The following is an 18,212-nucleotide window of genomic DNA, read 5'->3' as shown; positions in this document are numbered from 1 at the left end:
AAAAGAGAAAATTAACACATCACAAAAGTTTTTAATCAAAGTATTTTTTATGTTTCTGGGTTCGCGTCCTGAAGGCTGGTGGATACATGACACACTACATCCGTCGAAATACTTAACTGTCGATTCAAATTAAATACAAAATGACTCATAAATTAATGACTTAAATTCCCAAATTACATTTCTGTGATGAAAGAACATAATGTAAAAAAAAAGGAATTGTGACAAGAATTGCAACATTGTTGAACCCAGCAGGCCTCCCCTCTCCTCCCAACGTGGGCAGGACCTACAGTGATGCGTCTCTGTGAGGGTCCATGGATGCTTGAGAAGAATGCAAAGGGAGGAGCGATTACAATAAGGCTGTAAGAGCAGGAACTTTTTGATGACTCTTCTTTCTGTGCGTAAAAATATAAATTAAATTAAAAATTGTTTAAAGAAAAAGAAAAAAATGAACCATATAAAACGGAGATACCCGTGACTTTAACGTACAGCAGAGTGAATGTTACCAGTGTCACTGTCTGTGTGTGTTTTTTAAGTGGAAATGATTAAGAATGAGACAATTTGTCTTCGCTCAATGCTCGGCTCTGTGGCCTTCACAGAATCGGTGGAGAGCATGAATACCTCGTCTGATATAATACGTCAGATTAGCGGTTTCAGTTAGCATGCCAAAGATTGCTGAGCGAGATAACGGACACACAGATTCAACGTGTACAATCCCCCTATTGACCGCGTTCAGCTTAATATTTGCATCTCAGTAAATGAAGACTCTTAAAGGAATGAAAAACGGATTGGATTTTTTTTTCAGCCTTTCCTTTCTCATGCTATGGGAAAATCAATACCGCCCCTACACACACACACATACACACTTTTTCAGTGTCTTGCAAACACATAACAACCACAAAATGTCGCCTTTACACAGCTGCACAAAGCGATGGTGTCCCATTGTTTCAGGATCATTTGAATGCAGAGGAAACGTTTCAGATTATGAGCATGTGCACACGTACATTTCTGTACTATTTCAACACAAGCATGAAAAAATCATCATCATCCTGCGTTCTGTAGAGTTTTGTAACATTGCATAATTATTGCAATGCTGAAACTGTCAGTAACAAATCCCACATCGGAATCGCTGAATGGTTACTTACACGCACATTTTTAAATAAGTAGAAGTGTTTTGAGGCACTAAGGGAGGTTAATAAATTCTGACACATTTTTCACAATTTTTCTTGTATATGTTAAATAAAAGTTGCAACAAAACTGTAATTTCCAAAAGGGAACATTTTTAAATAATAATAAAAAAAAAAAATAATAATAATTTTTTTGGACAAAATGTAGTATAATGTAAAAAAACAAAAAACTATTTCTTGTTTTTTAAGTCAGAAAAATATAACTCTTTATCGGGTAAATTCGACAGTGTAGGCCTGTGCAAGCACATTTGTACTCATAAAGTATCCTCCAGTGACAGCAAGAGGCAGTGTGTATGTGTGTGTATGTGGCATTTAGGTGTTTATCTCTATACATATACCCTCCATTTGTGTGTGTTCTTTGTCTGTGTGAGAAAACGTGCCTGTGTGTGTGTGTGTGAGGTCAGAGGCATACAAAGGCCCCCACTTGTAATTGTATGAATGAATAAAAGAGATTGACAGTAATACCATTCTAATAACTAATCAGCTCAACACAATGTCTACTCATTTGTGTTGACCTTTCAACCCTCAATTATGGAAATGAGTTCTGCTGTCCGCTGCCGGGCTAAGGAGATTTTTAGCCTGCTGTCACGTGTCACAGGCGGTTCCAATCACTTGCTCCTTTTCCCTTTAAGAATTTTGGATTACAATTTGAGCTTTTAGTAATGGTTTACAAAAGAAATACAAGAAAATCTAATTTTATTTTCTGTTAATGGAATTTCTAAACTGAGTTTGCTGACTTGAAAATTAAGAAGAAGTAGACATTGATATTGAAAAATAAAAAAATGCGTAGCCTTAATTGATATTATATTTATTTTATTTTCCTTTTCATGTTAAGTTTATTTTTCTAATTTAAACAGGCAACATACCTGATTAAGTAAAATAATATCTTATTCTGTCAGCCCTGCCCCCAGTTAGGATGAAAACACGGACCCTGTCCGAAGCCTTTCTGTTGATCATTAAGTTACAGACTCCAGACCTTCATAGCTCACGCCCCCACCTGAACAGAAATTACAGGAGTGATGAATTTCTTTACTAATGAGTCACTGTAATTGGCACGCATGCATCATGTCAGCGTCACCACGGTTGCTTCTTTTTAACCTTTGAAATGAGCGAACGGACTGTATGAACGTCATGATTACTCACCAGCAAATCATAGTAAGACATTTAAAGTGTAAACGTGAGCAGTCCCTAATGTGAGTGAGTTTTTGCACATTATATTGCTCTCTACAAATATGTATATAATCAAATACTTACTTTATTCATGAATGTATAGTGTGCACATGTGCGTTAAGATAAACAGCCACATATATATTGTACAAATAATTATAATACCGTTTTTAAGAGTTATTAATTCACTAACTTATCCGTGTTTAATCGCAGCTTATTTTAGAGGGGCCATTTTTCGTGTAATAAATCACTTTTATTTGCAATAATGCCCAATAAAATTTCCCTAACATTTTTTATAGTGTAAATTGTATATAAAATTGTTTAATTTATAGATAAATAATTATATTACCAGACATTATGCTGGGTCTTTGAGTGTAAACTGAACAGGAGACTCGTGCAGGATGTTGTGGCAGTGAGTGAGCACACTTCCTACACGTAATGAAAAGGAAACATGTATATAGGGACGTGGAAAAGACTAGCCCTAACACAAAAAATAAACATAAGAGGGAAGCAATTTTTACATGGTTTTGATCAGGTGTGAATAAGGTCCATGTTCCGAGCTTGCGCTGGCTTGTTTGACTCTTGATGGTTGCCTGTGGCAGAGGAAGTGGCTTCCTACAACTGTGATTAAACATGTGTAACTAATCAGAGCCTTTGCTGCCATGGCACTAGCATGTAATTTGTTGAGTCTTATTTCAGAGAGCATGGGGACGGGAGAGAGAGAGAGAGAAAGAGAAAGAATGGGGGAGAGAGAAAGTAACACTGGAAATTTCATAACAAACAGGAATGTTTTGAATTTCAAAATAATTCAGAAAGCCTTTCCAAGCTAGAAAAGACACTTTTGCATATGTGTATCGCACATTTTAATGCTTCTGTTTAACATGGAAGTGTGCAGTAAATGTATGAGGGATATAGATCCAACAGACCTCTGCACTTACTCTTGATTACACAATTTTCCTGACACCATAACAACAGAGTGTTTCAGTATAGAGTCCCTTGCTTTGATTCAGGGATAAAGTATTGCCTTTGCAATGCTAAATGAAAAGGCCAGGCATTTGAAATTCAGGTGGAAATGACTGGGCTTGATAGCGGAGGGGAATCCTAATGGGGCCATCAAAGTCCTGATTTGTACCCAACAGATGAGGCAGCTGTGAATTGTATGAAATATTGGAAATCAATAGGTTCTATGGAATTTCATTAAGCGGCAGTATCCACAATTGATAGGCCCTCATAATTTGATGGATTGCACAAAGAAAATTATTAGCTGGCTCTATGGAGAGGGTGTGAATGCACAAACCTGGGTCTTGAGAATTGGTGAACTAGGGCAATTTGTTCAGAGTAAAAAAATAAAAAGAATATTGATTCTGGTTATGTTAAAAGAGAGAAAAAAAATCAAAGGTTAAATCTTTGCAGCGCTGCACTGCAAAATATGTGTGGATTCTTTATTGATTATTTATTCATTAATTCTTCTCTTTTTGCTCCCTCCTTTCCTCCCCCCCCCTCCACTACACTCTCCTGACCCCCTCCCCTCCCTTTAGCCCGAGGTGAAGTGCTGGATGATGCCGACAGCGGGAATGAGAGCCGCAGCGGCAGTGAAGAGACGCATATATGTGAGAAGTGTTGCGCTGAGTTCTTCAAGTGGTCAGACTTCTGTGAACATTTAAAGAACTGCACCAAAAACCCCCTAGTGCTCATAGTGAATGAAAATGAGGACACACCCAACCCCTCGCAAGAATACCCCACAGAGCTCTCCCCCGTCCCCAGCTGCCCTAGTGAGCAGGCTGACAGCGAGGACCCTAGGGAGGGAAGCCACAGTCCCGCTGGTGAGGGGGATGACATCCCAGAGACAGTTACCTTAAATGGGGTCGATGTCCTAGAAAAGGAGGACGAGCAGATGGAGGTAGAGCTTTCTCCTGAAAAAAATATGGATCTTGAAGACAGAGATTTGACATCCCCTGAGCCAGACATCTCCCTACCTCAGCTCAATGATGTCGTCCCCTCTACTGTCACAAACTACGCCATGCCAAGCACCAATGTTACCTTGGAGACTCTACATGGCACCCGGGTTGCAGTTGCCCAATTTTCACAGAGTGTAAGGGCAGCAGTCGGCAGTGGGGTTTCCACTATGGCTATTCCCATGATCCTGGACCAGCTGATGGCCCTTCAGCAGCAGCAGATACACCAGCTGCAACTGATAGAACAAATACGCAGTCAGGTTGCTCTTATGAACAGACAGTCTGTCTCACAGCCTGCCCTCAACCATCATCACAGCAATGCTGCTGGAAACCAGGCGTCTTCCTGTGTCCCCCCTGTCGCAAGTCAGCTTCAACTACACAACTTCATCACTCCCCCTGTCCATCAGCTGCCTGTTAGGTTGCCGGCAACTCTCAATGGTCAAGGTCCTTCACCCCTGACCTCAGCAATAGAGGGGCCTCTCTCTCAAACACAGCAAAGTGGCAGTCAGCAGTCCAACTCCGCAATCCCCAACACATCCACAAATAACTCGGTGTTTACCTCACCAAGTGGTACTGGATTGTCATCTCTACTTCCCTCCTGCTCATCCTCAGTAACGAACAACAACATTAGCACTAGTAGTAGTGTAACAGGAGGTGGTGGCATTAGCAGCAGCTCAGCTCTTCCCAGGAACTCCACCACCCCTCCCTCACTTAGCCACAGCAGCCTCCTGAGCTCTGCCTCCAGTCTACCGCTGATACCTCACAGCTCGTCCAGTAGTGTTATCTTCCCCAACCCGCTGGCCAGTATAGCTGCCACAGCCAATGCGCTAGACCCCCTCTCTGCCCTGATGAAGCACCGCAAGGGGAAGCCCCCAAATGTCTCTGTGTTTGACACTAAGCCTAGCTCCGAGGACCCCTTCTTCAAGCATAAGTGTCGGTTCTGTGCCAAGGTTTTTGGCAGTGACAGCGCCCTGCAGATCCACCTGCGTTCCCACACTGGAGAGAGGCCCTACAAATGCAACATATGTGGCAACCGTTTCTCCACCAAGGGAAATCTAAAAGTACACTTCCAGAGGCACAAAGAGAAATACCCACATATTCAGATGAACCCATACCCTGTGCCAGAGTACCTGGACAACGTACCCACAAGCTCAGGCATCCCATATGGAATGTCTTTGCCACCAGAAAAACCTGTTACTACATGGCTAGACAGCAAACCAGTCCTGCCCACCAATCCCACCTCAGTTGGGCTCCAGCTGCCTCCAACGCTGCCGAGTATGATGGGAGGTTTTGGTGAGTCTCCAAGCCTCACTCCGCTCAACAGGTCCCCTCAGAGACCATCTCCACCATCAAGTGAGTGTGCATCCTTGTCCCCTAATATTTTCACTGACTCTGGCATGACCACTACTTCGCCTTCCCCAAAACCCAGCTTAGGAAGTGATGCACCTCCTCTCTTGAAACCTGAAGGCATTCTCTTGCCCCCAAGCTGCTCAAGTAGGCCAGGGGAGAACACCACCACCACAACCACAGTAACTCAAGTAGTCCTTTCCTCAACTCTCACCTCTACCACATCGTCCAGTAGTGGCCAGGTCACTGAATCCATCACAAGCCCCAATGCTATTTCTAACCCTGTTTCCCACCCTGTCCTTCCCATGCTCTCAGACCAGTTTAAGGCCAAGTTTCCTTTTGGAGGCCTCCTGGACTCTATGCAAACCTCAGAGACATCAAAGTTGCAGCAGCTTGTTGAGAATATTGACAAGAAGATGACTGACCCAAACCAGTGTGTCATCTGTCATCGGGTTCTGAGCTGCCAAAGTGCTCTCAAGATGCATTACCGTATCCACACTGGGGAGAGGCCTTTTAAATGCAAGATATGTGGGAGGGCATTCACCACCAAGGGAAATCTGAAAACACACTTTGGTGTCCATAGATCCAAACCCCCATTGCGAGTCCAGCACTCCTGCCCAATATGTCAAAAGAAGTTCACTAATGCCGTTGTCCTTCAGCAGCACATCCGTATGCACATGGGAGGGCAGATCCCCAATACCCCAATCCCTGAGAGCCTGCAGGAGATGGACACTGACCTGTCCTTTGACGAGAAGAGCTTAGATGCAATGAGTAATTATGATGATGACCTTCTTGATGAAATGGAGCAGGCAATGGAAGAAGAAGCGGACTTAAAAGAAGGAGAAGTGGACCCATCTAAACCTTACTCACCTGGGAGCTCCCCTCCAACTTCCATCATTTCCAGCATTGCAGCAATGGAGAACCAGATGAAAATGATCGACTCCACTGCTAACATGTCCCGTTCATTTGGTCAGAAGCTTACGCAGAATGGCAGCAGCTTTGGAGGAGAGACTGATTGCTTTGCCACTGATTCCCTGTCTGCGGTGGGGGATGCTGAAGGTCAAAGCTTGGGGAGCCCTGCTTTGTCTGAGTCCTCTGGCTCTATGCAGCATTTGTCCCCAGCTCACAGCCATTCTGAGAGCCAGCGATCCAAGTCCCCAGCTACACTCAACAATAATAACAACAACAGCAGTGCCATGATGGCAGAGGAGGGCCAGGAGAACAATACAGCTGGCTTAGCAACGGTGAAGTCGGAAAAATCAGAGACCCCATCTCCGCTTTCTGCAAGTGAAGGCACCGGGGCCCTTGACCTGACTGCCACTCAACCTGGCAGGCACTATATCAAGGAGGAGAGCCACTTCAACATGCTGTTCCTGAGTAGAGATCGAGGTGTGTATGTGCAAAATCTTTGTAAACTTAAAGTGATCAAATATGAAACAGAATTAATTTGCAGGTATTACTAAAAATAAAAAGGTCACAATGATTATATTCACCTGATATGTTTTATATTAAAATATTTAAGGAAAAATATATGATAAGATATGACATTTTTATTGCCAGAAAAGGAGCAAATGTTATTGAGTACAATATTCAAGCATTTTATGAATTCAAATTAAGTTTTATAAGTCTTTTTAATGCATTGAGGTTTTAGATTTGTAAGCAGCTACCAGCTTCCCGGTTTTCCCAGGAGGCAGTTATGTGTAATTTCAGTTTTTCATCACTATATTTATTTCTTCTCTCCTTTTCAGGGCTGAGCACTCCTAATTTGGCCAGCACTGCCTCTAACATGATCAAAATGGAAATGAACGGACACGGCAAGTCATTGTCTCTTGACAACTCACACCTGCCTATGGGCATCCACGTTCCTGCTGCGGCACCCCAAACCACCATGAGCCCCAGCCTCAACCCCATGCTGGCTCCCCCACCCCCACGACGCACTCCTAAGCAGCACAACTGCCACTCATGTGGGAAGAACTTTTCCTCCGCCAGTGCACTTCAAATCCACGAGCGCACACACACCGGGGAGAAACCTTTCGCCTGCTCTATTTGTGGAAGGGCTTTCACCACGAAGGGCAATCTGAAGGTACGAGCCAGTTTGATATATATTTACAACTAAAGATATTTGCACAATTTAAATGTTTCAAAAGAGGTTTTTTTCAAAACAGCTTTGTGACATCTGTTCATTTAAAAAAAAAAAGTACATTTAGAGTTATTTACATCGTGGCCTTGTCCTTCAGCTCTCGTCCTTGGATGTACGATTTGTGACTTACAATAACATACTCACGGTGTTTCTTTTCATTGTGTTGCTAATTTTAGGTTCACATGGGAACACACATGTGGAACAACGCTCCAGCCCGAAGGGGTCGGCGACTGTCCGTGGAGAATCCCATGGCCCTGCTGGGTGGGGATGCCATGAAGTTCAGCGAGATGTTCCAGAAGGATCTGGCGGCTCGGGCCATGAACGTCGACCCTGGCTTCTGGAACCAGTACGCAGCCGCCATCACCAATGGACTGGCTATGAAGAACAATGAAATCTCTGTAATCCAGAACGGAGGCATCACGCAGCTGCCCGTCAGCCTCGGCGGTGCAGGAATCACTTCGTTGGGAGCCATGCCGGGAGGAATGGACCGTGTTCACACCGGTAGCAGCCCTCCCATGATGGGTATGGAGAAGGGCGGTCTGGATGTCGGGGCCAGCCGCCCCTTCTCCAGATTTATGGAGGAAAACAAAGAGATTGGGATCAATTAAAAATACTTTTCTGTAGTATTCCAAGGTAGGCGTTTGGCAAAGACTAAGAGTCTAACAAGGAAAGAAACTGCTGATCCAGTCAGAACTCATGCGTACTATATTATGTACAGATTAAATATTTTTGTTTGGTTTTGGACATATGGTATTTAGTATTGGTTAGAGGTCTTTGCCTTCCACCCATCCCCTCCTCACTTGATATTTCGCCTATACGAAGAATACTTTGTCTCTTGTTTGAGAATATGTCGTCTTGCAAGATTTGCATGGTACTTATTGGTTTTTATCAGTATGTTTGACTGCTTTTATGAATTCCTTTGAAAACCAGGATCCTGCCTCATTTACGATGGGCAAGCATCTTATCTGGACAGGACTAAAACAGAAAAGAAGAGATATGTGTTTAAAGAGGGTCCGGCCTTTGTCTGGCAACCTTGTTTATGAATGCTCTTTTTAATATGAAAGGGCCGTGGATAGACTGAAGAAAAGACTGAAGAGTAGTGTTTCTGTGCTCGCCTGATATTTTGTTTTTTCATGAACTAGAAAACTTGAAAAAAATAATGTTTGAACTATTTTAATCTTTACATTTAGTCTCCCAGCATTGTCTTATAATATTGTCCTGTGTCTTTAGTATTTATGATATTGACAAAAAAGCGGGTATACAAAAATATATTTAATGGCCCAAGCATTTTATTGATCCATTTTTTTTCTAAACTGCAGGCTTCACTGATGAATATCTCTTTCAATAAAGACAATATGTCGTTTGAGTTGAACAACAGAGAAAATTGTATGTTTTATTTGGATATCTGTTGAGACTATGTGTATCTCGTGACATGGTAAAGAGGCTAGAGATATCCGAAGCTGCTATGACCACAACCCTGCTTTTAACCTTTGTAAAAAGAAAAAAGAAGTGATCCTTTTGAAGAAATATCTATGTATAGAAATACAGACAAATCTAAAACAGGTATGCATATTTTGTATCACATAAAAATAGACATCATGAGTTGAGAGTATTTGTCATGTTTGTGAATGCACTTTTTAAAAACAAGACGTTTTGTCTGTGAGTTACCGTTAACCTTTTGACTGAGCTATCTATCACATGCTGTTTTCATTGTTTTCAGCGTACCACTCCTACAATTTGCAGAGTCGGTTCTCTGTTATTGCATCTGTGCTACTTGTCAGAGTGCAAACTCATCACTCAATCAAAACCTTCTTAAATAAAAAATAAGAGAACAGGTGTGTGTTTGAATGGTTTATCTGCATCATGTCTTCCCCTTTATTCCATGAATAACAACTGAAATCCAGACTATTATTATTATTATTATTATTATTACTATTGTTATTTCAATTTCTCAAACTCGTTATCACTATTTATGTTCAATGTTAAATATTTTTTTACCGTACAAGATTAGGTGGAACAAAAGATACAGGAAGGATATAAGGTTTTATAGGTTGGGCCTCATTGACCAACACCTGCCTGGTTCAGAAAGCAAACATTTTATTAAATTTAGTTCTTATTAAAATTACTTCGGAAAAATTTCCAATTACATTTTGCAAACCGCATATTTTCTTTTTATATTGTATTATATATGTTGTATTATTAAAACTGATTCTTTGGACTAAAAATGCACTTAATTTTTCAATCAGCTGGTTTAGCTTCCTGGTTTTTCCAAAATGATGGCCCGTTTATTTTCACTCTTTTTTCAGACGCAGTGCTGTTTAAGACACAGTTTCTCGTTTAGTGAAAAATATTTGGTGTAAAAAAGACTTGAAATAATAATAAATAGAAATCATAATAAAAACATTTTTTTTCTCTGCCTTTAACAAAAATTATCGTTGAATTTGCATTCAACAATCACACAAACACACACTCTGCAACTGCTCACCTGTTGACGTAACTAAACAAATCACAGCCTTGATAACATGTTTATTAGTCAGATGTTAAAGTACTGCTAGAATTCTGACATTATATGATGAATGTACAAAATGATGTAATATGAAAAAAACATTTTTTTCCTGTATAACACTAAAACACTGACGAGGTCGAAGTCAAAGCTTCTGTCCTTATTACATCCATAATATCACAAAAAATTCAACTAATTTCATTTTATTTTGTGTTTTTGCTCTTGATCACTTTTATTATTTCATGATAATACAAAAAAATAATTTGTGTGAAAAATTAGACTTAAATGAAGCTCCTGTAAAAACCCAAAACAAAAATCACCTCTAACTTATGTAACAGAATAGTAGGTTAAGCAATCACGTGATATTTTGTGAGACAATCTGTGTGTGTCTGCCAAACGATTTCACCTCATAACTAAGATGCCTTCCTGTGCTGCTGTGGGAATGGAGACGTGTGAGACAGTGCTGCATCTGCATGGAGGCTTACGTTGTGTGGGAATCAGTACAATCATCATATTTCTGTGTGTGTGTGTGTGTGTGTGTGTGTGTGTGTGAACAGTAAAGCGATGGTGGCCTCCTCGCAGCCTGCAGCCCCCCTGCTGCAGTACACTTGACACATGGTCCACATGTGTGAGAACACACACACTAGCTCACACTCCCACGCAAATACCCATGTTCTCACTTTCTCCGACATAAAAAAAGGAAAAAAATTAAACTAAATATTTTTAACAATGGAAAAAATAAAAAAACCTGCTGCAAACAACTTGCAGCCGCATCAGGTGCGAGATAAAAGTGAACTTTAATCACGGAGAACAAAAGAGTTCTTCGATGCTATCTGTGGTAACTGCACTGACAGATGTGATTCACTTGACTACAGCTTTGATCCTAAATTCCTCTCTATGTAAAGTAAGATTAGTGTGACTTCTAACTCATTTTCATGTCAGTTTGTAGGACATGCAATAAATCACTCTCAGAGGCAAAAAGAAAATAGCTAAAGCCACTCCAGAACAACAAATCTGATTTTAGAATTTCCCGTGTTCAACCATCTTGTCAATTTTAATTAATGCCTGCACGGCTTCTACCAGGTGTTTCTGAGCAGCTGATGTGTTCAAGCTACAGCTAATAGACGTGATAATTACCCGAGCCACTCTGGAAACCTTAAAGCAGCAAAAATGCGATAATATATATGTAAAAAAAAAGGATGCAATACCATGGACAGCAATGTACAGACCTTGCACAGCCAGAAGGCCAACAGCCACATTATCCTCTGCAGCTGAAGTGATGATTGTTCACTTAAAGTCCAGCTTACTCCTTAGTATCAGCTTTCAGCGCTGAGCCATACGTGTTTATTTTTGTGTTATTTTTCCTCCGGACTCCCACACACGTATGACTTTTCATGTTGATGAATCAGAGCTAAAATCTGCCCTCGGGAGCTCTCGGGGCTGATTCGGTAATGCGCGCTGCCGTTTGTAAGCCCATTGTTTGACACTGCACTGTCAGCTGATCGCGCAGGCTTAGTCAGTGGAATTGTCAAGTAATGAAGAAATTTCATAGTGACTCTTTTTCTCCATAAAGGCACTTCTTTTGCTCATATTCGAAGTGGAAACAAAAATACATTCCTCTCATTCTTCGTCTCATGCGCTTGCAATAAGGAAATGATTTTGCCAGTTTGCATGTAAAGACTGTTGTTTGCACTCTAAATGGTGATTCTTCCCAAAGTTATAAAATCATTCAATAGGCTCTTGCAGGTCATAGACATATTCTGTGAATGAGGGCTGTTTATCCTCAAGTGATTTCAATTATGATGCTTTCCCAGCTCAACATGGGGTTAAATGAGGTTATAAATATGACACTGTTGGGCTGTTTTTTTCCCCAAAACAAGACTTCAACACGTTAGCCAGATTTATTTTTCCATGAAGCAATGCATTACAATGGAATGTCTAACATGTGAAGAGCAATTTCATTTTACTGTTAAAAGCAGAATGTTTATGGGCAAGCGGGGAGACGCAGACAAGGAGTTATTTGAGGTGTGTCCATTTAAGAGGATTTTAACAAGTGTAATCTCAGAGTGGGTTACAAGGCTAATTGTGTGAAAGTTAACACAACATGCTTTTCTGTTTTTTTCCCTTTTCTTGATATGTGGCAGCTCTCCTCTTTGTTCGGCGCACAGAGCAAATTGCTTGGCCTTTTTCCTGTTTTATCTGCACTTCACTCGTGTTTGTGTGCTACCTGTTTGAAGTGAATATGTGTGACATTTGGGCATGGCACAGTGTGAACAGACAGGCCATCATTGGGACGGGGCTGTCGGCTGTTTGTTTAATGCCCTGCCTACTGTGAAAGTCTCCCTGAAACAGGCGCAGTAAATATCCCCATTGATCCAGAGGCAGGGGGCCCTACGATGATGTAGTGGCGAAGAGCCACAGGAGTAAATCTACCCGACAGTAATCCAATCCCATTCTCAAGGCTCTGGGATCTGAGATAGGTGCTTTAAATCCAAAAGTGTGCCTTTTTGCACAATTTCTCTGCCTTTGTTTGTGCTGCTTCTCTTCTTTTTTTTTCTTCCATGTCTCACCTCTTGAGTCAATCTATAGCTTGCTGGGGTGCTTCTCTAGCTGTCCTTTATATTTGTTTTGAATCAAAGTCCCATAATGATGCCGCAGACTCAGCCTCACGCTGTCAAAGTCACTCCTCCCATCACTTTTTGCCCGTCTTAAGCATGTGCATCCACCTGAAGTACAAACGCCTGAGTTAAGAGAGTGTGAAAGGTGTGTGTGTGTGTGTGTGTGTTAACTCTCCTCAGGTAATCAGTGTTCTCTGTGGATGGTAGAGGGATACACTGGAAACTCTGAAACCCCATTAGGCTGGAATTTCCCTTTGATGGCCAAAAGCTGCCTACCCAGCGCTTGAATGGTTGCTTGGCTGCTCCGGCAAGTGTTAGTTTTCATGCAGGCTCTCAAGATGACAAAGTTATGCACTCCAGATCCCCCTGGAGTAGGATTGTGTGGTTTAAAAATTCAAATTCTTTCCTGTATGGATTGTTAAGAGTTGCTGAGGCATGGTGCACTTTAGCCTGGTGAGCATTTATAACATTAACAGGTTGGTGTGGTGGGTGATCAACTGTTTGGTATCGTTAACCACAGGAGGCCTCCAGTTCACATCAAGATGAACTTTATTGCACTTTACTGCATGCATCCAACAATAATTACAGGTTATTATAACCTATACTTGAAAACAAAATATAGCTGTGTCTCAATTCATGGGCTGCATCTGTTGGACGCGGTTTACGACGCGGTCATTCATAGCCTGTGTAGACCGCTAAGGCCGAACAGAAATGAGACAGTCTGGTCTACGGAGGATTTCCTGTTCGTGTCACCAGCTGTTCCCGCCCTTATCCTTGTGTCACCAAACACCACACCTGTCTCCTAGCAACAGGTAGCTAACGGGGTAACTAGCTATCATAATAAAAGTCATGTAACTTAACCTTAATTTGTTTTAAGGCCCCTTTTCTGTTTTAATATTTGTATCACTCGCTATTCGATCGAGTTGAAACCAAAACGTTTTACATTTCAAAGTGTAGTCCTCGGCCACTTAAGAGTCCGCCATCTTGTTTGAATTTGCGCACAATGAATCTACGTACGGGGATACGTTGGACCGTGAAAGATGCACCCGATAGATCCTTTGTGGCCCGGGAAAAGGAGGACGCATTTGTCGGGCGCATCTGAAGGAGCCTTTGGAATGAGACAGCCTTCGACGTGTCGCTTCAAATACGCCCTCCAAAGGATGCAGCCCCTGTATTGGGACACACTAAAGACTATCTAGGAACCTCTCTAGCATCAAGCTAGCTATAAAAAAAAGTCTGGTTAGCCATTAATAAAAAGCTGTTAAGTAAGAAATAATAATGAAGTAAAATCCAGATAGATTTTCAAAATAAAGCTTGCTGACAAAAAGTTTCATATTTTTAATGACATGCATCAATCATAAAAATGTGGTTAACGTTGCAAAATGGTTATATGGTTATAGTTATGTTTCAGCACCACTCTTTGGTTAAGTTGAGGAACAAGATGGTGTGAGTTTGAAAAGTACTTATGTTTGTCTGCTAGTTATGTAACTAAGGTATGAAAAGTACCGTAAAATCCAGAACATAAGTCGCACCTTAAAAAAGACGCAGTCTGTTTTTGGGGGTATCCCAGACTGAGAAAGGTTTTTTATAGCTATTTATTAAATAAAAACATGTATACAAGTTATTTCAACACTATTTCTATTTATTTTCATTTAAAACACATTCAAAGCACACAAATTACAGCCTACTATCTGTTTTCACCATGTCAAGTTTACAATCCTGCTACTTACCGGTGCTGTAGCTAGCGGTAGCTGGCAGCCTATGGTAACATTGATTGTTGTGAGGGTGGCTGACGAAGCGTCGGCAACAATCAAGTTCGTTTTCAGTGAGGTAAAACGCAAAACAGCACTGCGGCATGTTGTAAATAGGAGACGTTGTAGCGGCTTGGACCCGCAAACAGTTTAATGCGGAGGTGTGACGTCACCACTTATCAACTAACAACTAGATTATAGCACCATCATCTGGGGAAAATACAACAACACAATAACAAACCTCTCTCTGCATTTTATACTGGTACATTGGTCGCACCGTTTAGGACGCAGCCCACTTTTTAGATGGAAAAAAAATGTATTAAAAGTGCGTCTTATACATCGATTTTAGAGTAATTAACGTACGTTAAGTAACAGATCACCATATCTGTCCGAACTAGCGTACATACATTCAGTTAATAACGTACTTTACCAAACATCACAAGAGGGCAGTAGGCAGGAGTCGAACAGTCCTGTGTGTGTTTGACCCTTCAGTCACTCTTACCCTCCATCCCATACGGACTTCCGGGCTCTTCATACCACGTCACCTGACTTCAAAGCCACATAGAAACAATCAGCTAGAGGACAGCATCAAGAAGCGACTCTAGAGCTGTTCGTACAGCATATTTTGACACATTTTTTTTCACAACACCGAGCTGCTGTCTTTGATCACTTAGGAGTGACAAAGAGCTTAGATTTAACGCCACTCACCACAGACTGCTACGATAGAGAGATATTGAAAGTAAGGGGAAAACGCACTTTATTTTAAATTCACAAAACCCAGGTTGTAATCGGCGTAAGTTCTGTGACAGTTTTGACATTCGTGTACATCAGATTTGTGCGTCTTTGTGTGTACGTAGAACAACTTTCAGCCAACTGCTCCATCTCTTTGAGGAATGCGAGCAGAGAAAACCCCCTTGACTTTTGCTCACGTCTCCTAATTCTTTTAAGTTGATACACCTAGTAGGCCTCTGTGCTAACAAAGAGCCACTGTATATCCATCTCTGAAAGTCTTGCCCTGCCTGGTCGGAAGCTGGTTGAAGGACACTCCTCTTGCCATGTCGCTGAGGTCTAGTCAAGGTGGCGGTAGGTTTATCTTTTGCAGATAGGTGCTTAAAAAAAGCGGGAACAAGTAGCTGTGGGGAAAGGTGGGGGTGTTTTGGAAAATCAATGAATGTGTGGGACGTAGTGGTGGTCCACCTGAAAGGGAACACGTCATCAATTAAACAAACTTGGTGAACAGGGCCAATTCATCAGAGAGTGGCGTGGATCAGCTATTGGGTTCAGCTTCGACGTGACAAATGCCGGACCTCCTCTGTGTGCCCAAGGTTGCCGATCGATAGAGATCATCATTGTGATGTGGCCTTTTATCTCACAACCTGCTCCCTCAAGCCTTATATTATTCTATTCCCAACACAGATCTCACAGGAGGAGGAGGGGTGAGAAGGGCACGAGTCTGATTGTATCTTTATTCTAAGAACGTATGGGTATCATTTGTTCAAACAGTTTTCATGACTTGTGATGATCACCCCGGTCCCAAAGCACAAAACTTTTGATGGTTCTTAGTGTTTCCTAGATGCTGTTGCAGTTTGTTTCGTCTTGGGAGTATTCCCTAGCAGATGAATATCGCTTTGGTTAACATGTCGTTGCTCGCTGAGGGATTGACTCCTCTCAACACAAGCCTGCTCCCCCTCAGCGGCACTTATTCAAATGTGTCAAATCCGGCTGAGAGGAAAGCCTCCTGGGTTGCTATTGATCTGTGCCATTATGGAATTCCATGCCAATAAACTGTCATGACTTACTGTAACAGTCCAATGATTAGGCTCCACTTCGGTCATGTGACCACGGAGAGCTTCCTCATTATCAGAGGCCATTATGAGAAAATGGAGTTTTGCAATTGAGTTATGCAATGATAAATATTGACTTATTTCAGCTTTAATCGGCTGCTTTAACTGTGTTATTGGTGTATGGGCCTATAGGGTTGCCAGTAATTGCGGTGTTGTTATGTGCATCATGATCCTCTTCTTTGACTTTTATTAAACCTCCTTCTTTAGTGATGTCATGTCACAAACAGGCCAACTTAGATACAAAGTCTTAAAGACCCCCCAGTGGAAATCAAGTGTTTAAATATTTGCATGTGGTGTTCTTCATGTGCAACAAGACATACCAGGGACAACATCAGCAGTCATCTCCATGGCTGGGCCTGTCTGCTTTTAAACTGCAGTGTACCAAGGACAGGCTGAACAACACGTTTTCAGATTGGCAGGTTTGAGACGTCACAAACCTAAGGAGCCAATCCTGTTAATGGACAGGGTGACGCTATGCATATAATTATGTGCAACCTTACGGCAACCACTTCGGCAAAACCACTTTTGCAAACTCACTACTGACTACTAACGTTAACGTAACTATTATTAATTACTACATTTCAAGCTAGCTAAGTTTCAACAAGTTGCCACTAAACGATGGCAGTGATGTGTTTTGTTTTCGCAAGGGAGGGGGCGGTTGGAAATTTGGGCGGGGCCTATGCAAATTCAGGAATTTTTAATGACAGAGAAGGAGGAGTAATTAAATGTATTTTGCAGAAAAAACACATCAGACACAATTTATTATTACAAACAGAGCATTTTATATGTCTTAAAACATGACCAGAGCTGCTCTTTAAAAATATAGAACATTTTTAGATATGGAGTTTGTCCTAGATTTGATTTAGGCCGCTTTAGACCGGTAATTATTTCTTCTAAAATTCCAGTAACCCTTTTCCATAGGTTGAAATGAAGCCTGACTGCAAGGTGCATAACTGAGAGTAATACAGTTTTTTGGCAGGCTGAATGACTTTAAATGGTAAAGGCAGGTTCCCACTTGAGGAGAGCACCAACTGACGTGAGGTGTGTTTTTTTTCTGGAAATTATTTTTGCCCAACTAGCCACACTGCTTTAGTAGACAGGAGACAACAAAATCAAAGAAAGTGCTTATTGTAAGTGGATATGAGGCGCTTTTATGCCTTGCCATACATATTCTCTGCTGCACAGGACTGGGTTGTTTTAAGGTTATGGTTATGAACAAGAATTGCAGCGTTCCTCAAATTGCAATAAAGAACGTTTCAGTAGCAAAAAAAAGTTTAGCAAACTGCCAAATCCGGCACATTTGGCCATTAACTACTTACAGTTTCAGTCTGTATTGCTAATTTCCTACACATTCATACACTCTATCTTTGTCAAATCTGTTCAGCTCCTTGCAAGTGCTGAAACTTTACACCTGGCCTGTAGTGTAAAATATGCATGCAGACACTATCAGTTACATGCTTCTAGCCTGCTCCAGCTGGGAGAAATTGAGGATATTACAACTCACTCTGTGTTTCACCAGCCAGACCCAGTTTCCCACCACTGATTTGAACCAGTCTCTGCTATCTGCTCTTCATTAGATGGGATTTCAGCCCTGCTAGGAACGAATAAAGGCAAGACTCGCAAAACCACTCCGGCAGTAGCACTTGGCAAGTTTGGAAGGAGGTGGCTCTTGTGCTGTTACTACTGAAATCCAATGCTTACAT

At 41.6% G+C, this 18,212-nt stretch overlaps 1 protein-coding gene across 1 annotated transcript; it reads left to right on the top strand.

Annotated features, from left to right (window-relative positions):
* The first annotated feature begins 3,780 nt into the window (after positions 1 to 3,780).
* On the top strand, positions 3,781 to 9,627 carry sall3a (spalt-like transcription factor 3a). The gene is given in 3 exon segments (XM_069655471.1): positions 3,781 to 7,042; positions 7,402 to 7,736; positions 7,970 to 9,627. Coding segments are annotated over 3 exon segments (4,029 nt in total). The 3' UTR covers positions 8,402 to 9,627.
* Positions 9,628 to 18,212: the final 8,585 nt, after the last annotated feature.

The sequence above is a fragment of the Semicossyphus pulcher genome, unplaced genomic scaffold (genome assembly GCF_022749685.1).
Source record: "Semicossyphus pulcher isolate SPU_LCO1_2020_fin unplaced genomic scaffold, fSemPul1.0.p SCAF_9, whole genome shotgun sequence".
NCBI classification, from domain to species: Eukaryota; Metazoa; Chordata; class Actinopteri; order Labriformes; family Labridae; genus Semicossyphus; species Semicossyphus pulcher.
This window is presented reverse-complemented; position numbering and strand designations above follow the sequence as displayed.